The sequence below is a fragment of the Rutidosis leptorrhynchoides genome, chromosome 7, assembly GCF_046630445.1.
Source record: "Rutidosis leptorrhynchoides isolate AG116_Rl617_1_P2 chromosome 7, CSIRO_AGI_Rlap_v1, whole genome shotgun sequence".
Lineage (NCBI taxonomy): Eukaryota > Viridiplantae > Streptophyta > Magnoliopsida > Asterales > Asteraceae > Rutidosis > Rutidosis leptorrhynchoides.
This window is the reverse complement of record NC_092339.1, coordinates 22531324-22542401: the sequence shown is the minus strand read 5'-3', so window position 1 is coordinate 22542401 and position 11078 is coordinate 22531324. Positions and strand designations below refer to the sequence as shown.

At 30.6% G+C, this 11078-nt stretch overlaps 1 protein-coding gene across 1 annotated transcript; it reads left to right on the top strand.

The window, feature by feature from the left end:
• The first annotated feature begins 10184 nt into the window (after window positions 1-10184).
• On the top strand, window positions 10185-10712 carry LOC139859024 (uncharacterized). The gene has a single exon (XM_071847843.1). It carries the CDS (start codon window positions 10185-10187, stop codon window positions 10710-10712), a length of 528 nt encoding a protein of 175 aa, XP_071703944.1.
• The last annotated feature ends 366 nt before the right edge of the window (window positions 10713-11078 follow it).

Here is an 11078-nt window from a genome sequence, read left to right as displayed (position 1 = left end):
TTACTTAACCGTTTTATTATTTCCCCCACCGGTTCTATTTCTTCATCCGGTTCCGATTCTTCTTCTGGTTCCGATTCTTCTTCCGGTTCCGACTCTTCTTCCGGTTCCTCTTCGGGAACTTGTGAATCAGTCCACGAATCATTCCAATTTACATTTGACTCTTCATTATTATTAGGTGAGTCAATGGGACTTGTTCTAGAGGTAGACATCTATCACATAATATCAAACGCGTTAAGAGATTAATATATCACATAATATTCACATGTTAAAAATATATAGTTTCCAACAAAATTTGTTAAGCAATCATTTTTCAAGTAAACACGGTCGAAGTCCAGACTCACTAATGCATCCTAACAAACTCGATAAGATACATTAATGCAAAATTCTGGTTCTCTAAGACCAACGCTCGGATACCAACTGAAATGTCCCGTTCTTATTGATTAAAAACGTTCCATATTAATTGATTTCGTTGCGAGGTTTTGACCTCTATATGAGATGTTTTTCAAAGACTGCATTCATTTTAAAACAAACCATAACCTTTATTTCATCAATAAAGGTTTAAAAAGCTTTACGTAGATTATCAAATAATGATAATCTAAAATATCCTGTTTACACACGACCATTACATAATAGTTTACAATACAAATATGTTACAACAAAATAAGTTTCTTGAATGCAGTTTTTACATAATATCATACAAGCATGGACACCAAATCTCGTCCTTATTTAAGTATGCGACAGCAGAAGCTCTTAATAATCACCTGAGAATAAACATGCTTAATACGTCAACAAAAATGTTGGTGAGTTATAGGTTTAACCTATATATATCAAATCATAATAATAGACCACAAGATTTCATATTTCAATACACATCCCATACATAGAGATAAAAATCATTCATATGGTGAACACCTGGTAACCGACATTAACAAGATGCATATATAAGAATATCCCCATCATTCTGGGACACCCTTCGGATATGATATAAATTTCGAAGTACTAAAGCATCCGGTACTTTGGATGGGGTTTGTTAGGCCCAATAGATCTATCTTTAGGATTCACGTCAATTAGGGTGTCTGTTCCCTAATTCTTAGATTACCAGACTTAATAAAAAGGGGCATATTCGATTTCGATAATTCAACCATAGAATGTAGTTTCACGTACTTGTGTCTATTTTGTAAATCATTTATAAAACCTGCATGTATTCTCATCCCAAAAATATTAGATTTTAAAAGTGGGACTATAACTCACTTTCACCGATTTTTACTTCGTCGGGAAGTAAGACTTGGCCACTGGTTGATTCATGAACCTATAACAATATATACATATATATCAAAGTATGTTCAAAATATATTTACAACACTTTTAATATATTTTGATGTTTTAAGTTTATTAAGTCAGCTGTCCTCGTTAGTAACCTACAACTAGTTGTCCACAGTTAGATGTACAGAAATAAATCGATAAATATTATCTTGAATCAATCCACGACCCAGTGTATACGTATCTCAGTATTGATAACAACTCAAACTATATATATTTTGGAATCAACCTCAACCCTGTATAGCTAACTCCAACATTCACATATAGAGTGTCTATGGTTGTTCCGAAATATATATAGATGTGTCGACATGATAGGTCGAAACATTGTATACGTGTCTATGGTATCTCAAGATTACATAATATACAATACAAGTTGATTAAGTTATGGTTGGAATAGATTTGTTACCAATTTTCACGTAGCTAAAATGAGAAAAATTATCCAATCTTGTTTTACCCATAACTTCTTCATTTTAAATCCGTTTTGAGTGAATCAAATTGCTATGGTTTCATATTGAACTCTATTTTATGAATATAAACAGAAAAAGTATAGGTTTAAAGTCAGAAAAATAAGTTACAAGTCATTTTTGTAAAGGTAGTCATTTCAGTCGAAAGAACGACGTCTAGATGACCATTTTAGAAAACATACTTCCACTTTGAGTTTAACCATAATTTTTGGATATAGTTTCACGTTCATAATAAAAATCATTTTCCCAGAATAATAACTTTTAAATCAAAGTTTATCATAGTTTTTAATTAACTAACCCAAAACAGCCCGCGGTGTTACTACGACGGCGTAAATCCGGTTTTACGGTGTTTTTCGTGTTTCCAGGTTTTAAATCATTAAGTTAGCATATCATATAGATATAGAACATGTGTTTAGTTGATTTTAAAAGTCAAGTTAGAAGGATTAACTTTTGTTTGCGAACAAGTTTAGAATTAACTAAACTATGTTCTAGTGATTACAAGTTTAAACCTTCGAATAAGATAGCTTTATATGTATGAATCGAATGATGTTATGAACATCATTACTACCTTAAGTTCCTTGGATAAACCTACTGAAAAATAGAAAAATGGATCTAGCTTCAACGGATCCTTGGATGGCTCGAAGTTCTTGAAGCAGAATCATGACACGAAAACAAGTTCAAGTAAGATCATCACTTGAAATAAGATTGTTATAGTTATAGAAATTGAACCAAAGTTTGAATATGATTATTACCTAGTATTAGAATGATAACCTACTATAAGAAACAAAGATTTCTTGAGGTTGGATGATCACCTTACAAGATTGGAAGTGAGCTAGCAAACTTGAAAGTATTCTTGATTTTATGTAACTAGAACTTGTAGAATTTATGAAGAACACTTAGAACTTGAAGATAGAACTTGAGAGAGATCAATTAGATGAATAAAATTGAAGAATGAAAGTGTTTGTAGGTGGTTTTGGTCGTTGGTGTATGGATTAGATATAAAGGATATGTAATTTTGTTTTCATGTAAATAAGACATGAATGATTACTCATATTTTTGTAATTTTATGAGATATTTCATGCTAGTTGCCAAATGATGGTTCCCACATGTGTTAGGTGACTCACATGGGCTGCTAAGAGCTGATCATTGAAGTGTATATACCAATAGTACATACATCTAAAAGCTGTGTATTGTACGAGTACGAATACGGGTGCATACGAGTAGAATTGTTGATGAAACTGAACGAGGATGTAATTGTAAGCATTTTTGTTAGGTAGAAGTATTTTGATAAGTGTATTGAAGTCTTTCAAAAGTGTATTAATACATATTAAAACACTACATGTATATACATTTTAACTGAGTCGTTAAGTCATCGTTAGTCGTTACATGTAAGTGTTGTTTTGAAACCTTTAGGTTAACGATCTTGTTAAATGTTGTTAACCCAATGTTTATAATATCAAATGAGATTTTAAATTATTATATTATCATAATATTATCATGTATGAATATCTCTTAATATGATATATATACATTAAATATCTTTACAACGATAATCGTTACATATATGTCTCGTTTAAAAATCATTAAGTTAGTAGTCTTATTTTTACATATGTAGTTCATTGTTAATATACTTAATTATATGTTTACTTATCATAGTATCATGTTAACTATATATATATCCATATATATGTCATCATATAGTTTTTACAAGTTTTAACGTTCGTGAATCACCGGTCCACTTGGGTGGTCAATTGTCTATATGAAACATATTTCAATTAATCAAGTTTTGACAAGTTTGATTGCTTAACATGTTGGAAACATTTAATCATGTAAATATCAATCTCAATTAATATATATAAACATGGAAAAGTTCGGGTCACTACAGACAACCACCGTCCCACCCAGTACCTTCCCAGCTAACCGCCTGGTGACCACTGAGTGTACCTCAGATACTGATTTTAGGGCCTGCCTCTTGGAAATTGCCAACCCTCGTAAGGGATCGCAAGGAGTAAGAGCCAATGCTTCGTCACAGGTAACACTGTGAGAACCTCCTTTACGACTAACCCGCCACACATGGATGGCGTTATACCAGCTCTGATGCCACATGTAAAGACCCGTCCTAATCTATAAGAACAAATACAATAACATATGATTACATCGCGAGGTACTTGACCTCTATATGAAACATTTTACAAACATTGCATTCGTTTTTAAAAGACAAACTTTCATTTCATCGAAAGTTGATGGGCATGCATACCATTTCACAATATATCTAAACTACAAATGACTTGATAATATTCTTGATGAACTCGATGACTCGAATGCAACGTCTTTTGAAATATTTCATGAATGACTCCAAATAATATCTCTAAGATGAGCAAATGCACAGCGAAAGATTTCTTTCGTACCTGAGAATAAACATGCTTTCAAGTGTCAACCAAAAGGTTGGTGAGTTCATTAGTTTAACATAAATAATCATTTCTATCATTTTAATAGACCACAAGATTTTCATTTCTCATAAATATACGTCCCATGCATAGAGACAAAAATAATCATTCATATGGATTGAACACCTGGTAACCGACATTAACAAGATGCATATAAGAATTTCCCCTATCATCTGGGAAATCCTTCGGACATGATAAAAATAACATCGAAGTACTAAAGCATCCGGTACTTTGGATGGGGTTCGTTAGGCCCAATAGATCTTTCTTTAGGATTCGCGTCAATTAGTAGACTGGTTTACTAATTCTTAGGTTACCAAGTAAAAGGGGCATATTCGGCTTCGATCATTCAACCATATAATGTAGTTTCGATTACTTGTGTCTATTTTGTAAAACATTTATAAAAGTAGCGCATGTATTCTCAGTCCCAAAAATATATATTGCAAAAGCATTTAAAAAGGGAGCAAATGAAACTCACAGTACTGTATTTTGTAGTAAAAATACATATGACGGCATTGAACAATGCAGGGTTGACCTCGGATTCACGAACCTATATCATTTGTATATTCATTAATGCATATTCTTGTATTCGAACAATTATAACTTTATATATTATGTAATTAATTTGTATATATATTTGAAAATGATTATTATATATATATATATATATATATATATATATATATATATATATATATATATATATATATATATATATATATATATGTATATAATAAAAATACTTAATTTGTTATATATGAATATTTATATAAAGATTGATAATCTAATTAATTTATACTTATATGTAATATACTTATAAGTATATTTTTATATACATAATAATATATAATATTAATAATAGTAAATAAAAGTTGTATTTGATTATGATGATAATATTAATATTAGTGATAATAATGTTAATAATTCTATAAATGATATTATTAATGATAGTTTTATAATGAATCTCATAATAATGATAATAACAGTAGTTTATAATAAAATAAATAATTTAATAGTAATGGTAATGAAAATAATAATTTTGATAATAATACCTAATACTTACTAATAATACCTTTGTTAATAATAATAATAATAATAATAAAAATCCTAAAATGATACTAATACTAATGTTAATGATAATTATAATAGTTTGTATTACTTTCATACCAACAATAATAAAAGTAATCCTATTCGTAATAATACTTATAATAGTAATAGCGATGGTAAACATTAATAATCTTATAATAATAATAATTTCGATAACGATACTAATACTGATCCTAAATGATAATAATAATACTTATAATAATATTAGTATTAAAAATAATAGTAATCTTAATGTTAATACTAATGATTTTAATAATAATTATAGTTATGATAATAATAATAATATTTATAACTTTAATATTAACAATAATAACAATTACAATAATAACAATAACAATAATAGTAATAACAATAACAAATCAATAATAGTAATAATAATACTAATAATAATAATAACATAACGATAGTAATAGTAATCATAATAATAATAAAAATGAAATTAATAATAATAATAAAAAAAATATAAAGAGGTTATACCCTTTAAAAGCCGCTGTAAAAAAAGAAGTGTTGCAGACGGGACTCGAACACATGACCTCCCGCTCACCCTCAAAAACCCATCACCACTTAACCAAATCTGTTTTTCTGATTATAATCTATTTCAAATCTAAATAACCCGATTTATTTACGTATCATATATCTTCTTCTTCCTCTTAATCCATAGTCGACCAGAGGGACATTTATAACAACAATTTATACTTTTGTGTTTTAAAATCCAAATTGAAACGTAACGATACTTTATTGATTTAATAAACAAAAATAAAAAATAAAAATAAAAAGATGCTGCACAGCAGCCTGTTTCGTAAAAAAAAAAATATACAAGTTAGAAATTGATTCAACAATCTAGACCGTTATATATAGTTTATATAATTAATTTTTAATAAATAATAAATACATCAATAATAATATTAATACTAATTACTAATATTTGTATTAAATATCATTAGTAAAATACTGATAACAATAAAAAAAATGAAAATAATATGAGGATATTAATAATAACTACAATGATAAGTTTATTAATATAATTTATAAGAATGATAATAATATTCTTAATGATACAAATAATAAATTGTATTATTTTCTAGCAATATTAATAATAATGATTTTTAATGATAAAAGTAATAATAACATCTGATATTTATACAATTATTAATTAAGATATAACAAGTTATATGTATCAAATTTCATATCTATATTTTTATATTACAAACAATAATAATGATAATATAAATATTAATATTAATGAAAGTAATAATAATAATAGTATTTATATAACATTTTTCTTAACTTGTGGTTAAATTTATTAATATTATAATTTATTAATTATGTAATATTTAATATTTATATAATAACATACATTTAATATTTAATATTTATATATCTTTATATCATACAATATTCATATAATCATTAATTATATAGAATTCATATTCATATATATAGATATCTATACATAAATTTGTTTTAATAATAATTTATCTGGTATATCATTTTACATATTTGATTCTAATGATTTCAATAGCATTTTATCATTTCCAATACTTACATTTATTTTTATATATATTTATTTACTTACAACAATTGTTCGTGAATCGTCGGGAATAGTCAAAGGTTAAATAAATCCATGTAAACAGTTCAAACATTTTGTGACCCAACATTACAGACTTTGCTTATCGTGTCGAAATCATTATAAGATTAAGTTTAAATTTGGTCGGAAATTTTCGGGTCGTCACAACTATCGAGTAAACATGTTTTCTCATGTGTATTCGAGTTTCCATTTATAATAAAAATAGATATATTTGAAGTATCGGATCCATGTATATTACTAAACTTCTTGTCCAGACTCTTACTAACTACTCCTTTAAACAAACAAAGTCATATATATATGTAAGACCCTAATAATAATTGTACAACAGTGTAATTATGGTACATGAAGTGTGGGTGACCTTGTATATTAAAACAGAGGTCAGAGGGTGAACTGAGCAGGGTGCGCTCAGCACACACTTAGGGGTGCGCCTGGAGCACTCCTCACTGTAGCTGGGTTCTGTTTGTTTTATCCAGATATTTTGATGGGCATTTTGGTAATTTCACTTGTGGACGAGTTAGAGGCCAGTAGGTCAGATCTTGGGGTATCATTCACTCCATTTTCAACAACCTTATCTTCTTCACTTTAATTTTGGAATAGAGAGTGTGATTTTGTGAGTGAGAAAGCTTAAATCCAAGAGGAAGAAGTTGTTCTCGGGCCAAAGTGCGGGTATTAAAGTCGTTCATCTACTCGCTAGCTACGTTGTGGTTGTAGTGGTAAGCTCTAATCTTGTTTTCCTTACTTTGATTTTGTGTAGGGTTAGGGTTTGGGTAAACGAAGAAGATAAAACCCTTATTTATTGATTTTGGGTGTTCTCGGGTAAGATGAAGTCATGAAGACTCAACGATAACTAACCTAGGGTTTCAAAGTGTTAATTGAGGTTTATGAGTCCTAATTGGTTAGTTAATTACTAGCACACCTAGCTAATTGGTAAATGGGTGTTAGTTGGGTTAGTGGATAACCCGAAACGGGTGTGTTGATTTTAAATGAGTCAAAGGGGTTAATGATTGACCTAGTTGGGGATTATGGGTATGAATTACCCTAATTGTGTTATAGTTAGTGTTGATAGACCTTAATCACTAGCTTTTAAGTTATTGACGATGGTCTTAACCCTTAAGGGGCGGTTTTGGTGAAAATGGGGCATTTAATGCATTCAAGTCATTAAATGCACTTGAGTGAATTGTTGGTGTTTAGCCCAACAAGTTTGTTTATTGATTGAGTACTTATTTTATTAGGTATACGGCTTTGAAGCATTCGGAAGTATAAAATCATCACCAAATCGTTGAGGTGAGTGGAATAATTATATATGTATGTATATGATTTATTTGCTTGTGGGGTATGGGTTAAAGTTCGATGTTGACGATACCATATCCTAGAGTATATTGTTGGTACGTTTTTGATGAGGGTTTAAGTTCGATGTTGACGATACCTCATATATGGATTTAAAGTTCGATGTTGACGAAGCCATACCGCTATTGTAGTGAAATTCGATGAGGGTTTTAAGTTCGATGTTGACGATACCTCATATATGGGTTTAAGTTCGATGTTGACGATACCACATTTATTGGGACGAATGGGAATTAAGTTCGATGTTGACGATACCATTCGTTGAGCTAGCCTTGGGATTCGAATACTAATGGATGTTGTGAACATCAATGCTTATGTATTGTGTTGTAGCATATTGTATTATTGCGTTATATGATATTGTTATACTAGCTTGTGTTATCGAGGACTTAGCGTTATACATTATAATGGTATGCTAATTATGTTGCTAGTAGGTATACGGATTTGTTGTAAGTGTGTGCAAGTAAGTAAGTTATATATATATATATATATATATATATATATATATATATATATATATATATATATATATATATATATATATATATATATATATATATATATATATATATATATATATATATATATAATTATTGCATTCACTAAGCTTTAGCTTACCCTCTCGTTGTTTATCTTTTTATAGGCTCGGGCGTTGACAAGGGTAAGGGCGTACGGTTGGATTAGAGATTCCCGCTTGTTTGATAGGGGACGCTTTTGGATGTGATAGCTTTTGGAGTTTGACCGAGATTTGGGTAGTTTAACCCCAAACACCATGCTCTTAGTGTCGTTTGGAATTTAAACTAATGTGGTCGAAACTCGTGTTTTGTATGAAACTCGAAAAACGGCCGATGTGGGCCCCGTTTTATAAAACTTATTTTATTATTGAATCGTGTGAGTTTTAACTATTATGACACGTTGTGAAAAGCATTTCGTCTAATTATGTCGGGAAGTGGGAGATCTTTATTTGAAAAATTGCATAACCGGACAGAACTGAAAACTGACCTGAGCGCGCCGCGCACCCTGAGGTGGTGCGCGTGGCGCACTCCACTGTTATAAAAAAAAATAAAAAATTTGTTTCGCGTATTTGGTTGGTTATTGGTTTGGGTCGTTACAATATAGAAGAAAATTGTTACACTAGTAGTTACACTTATAAGGATTCTATGAGGATTACTATAACGACTTCATATAAGGATTCTATGACAACTGATCAACACATTACTACTTAGTGATTACAATTATAGTTACAAAATTGTTTTTGTCAAGTAGAAATGATGGATTGTACTAGGCTAGTAGCAATAAATAATGAGTATCAAACTTTATTTTTGTCAATTTATATTTATAAATAAATAATATATGATTATAAAAATTTAAACTGGTGGGGTATACAAGTTCGGGTCTTTTATCGGGTATACGGGCCGGGTAACCGAGTTTGTGTTTAAAACTGTCCCTAAACCCAAACCCGGAAAATTTTTAAAAACCATCCCCATACCCGGCCCACGGACCCGCAAAGCCGACACAAATCCGGCCCAAAAATATCGGGTTTCAGGTTTCCCCATCGGGTACGGGTCATTTTGCCATCCCTAATCACTTCATAAAATCTCTACCAATTTTTATTCTATTTCATTAAAAAATGCCTAAAAAAATTATGGATAATCTTATGAAAGATGCGTTGTCAATTGCAAGTTCGGATTTCAATATCTTCGCACTTGATCTACTTGGTAAGATAGATAAAGATGAAGAGGAAGAAATCGTTAACCAATTCCAAGGGTGCCTAGAAGATTTATTCATAGAGACCGAGAGGGAACCGCGATGCGTTTATGGAATAATTATTTTTCCGAGAATCCCACTTTCCCCGGAGATTATTTTCGTCGCTGTTATAGGATGAGTCGACCATTGTTTATACGCATATGCCAAGTTATAATGAATTACTCTCAAGAACCTATTCCCGATTATTTTTTATATTTTCATCAAAAGCGGGATGCTACCGGGTTGTTGGGTTTTAATGTTTTCCAAAAATGTACATCCGCGATACCCCAATTAGCATACGGTACCGCACAAGATGCTTTTGACGAGTACTTACATATGGGCCAACAAACATCATACGACTGTTTGAATAATTTTTGTAAAAGAGTGATTCACTTGTACGGTTCGGAGTATATGAGAAAACCGACTCTACAAGACGTAGAACGTCTTGTATCCGCACATGCGGAATTACATTGTTTTTCGGGAATGTTGGGTAGTCTAGATTGTATGCATTGGGCATGGAAAAATTGCCCCTATAAATATAAAGGTCATTATACTAGAGGCGATCATGGCTATCCAACAATCATGTTAGAAGCTGTGACATCTCATGATTTATCGATTTGGCACGCCTACTTTGAACCCGTTGGTTCAAACAACGACATCAATGTCCTTAATCAATCTGATTTATTTAATGAGTTACTTTAAGACACGGCTCCATCGTGTAATTTTTCGGTTAGTGGGTGTAACTTCGGTAAAGGTTACTTCTTAACCGATGGGATATATCCTGATTGGGCGACATTAGTTAAGTCTTTCAAAAGTCCACATAACCGTCAATCAGCAAAATTTAAAAAGTATCAATAATCTGCTCGGAAAGATATTGAACGGGCATTCGGTGTGCTTCAAGGTCGATGGCAAATAATTAAAAACCCGTGCCGACAATTCTATGTTGAAAGAATCTGAAGAATTATGCACGCTTGTGTTATATTGCATAATATGATCACCGAAGACAATGGACGTGCAATGTGTTCACTTGAAGAGAATTACAAGCCAACTCGTCGTCCAAATCGCTCA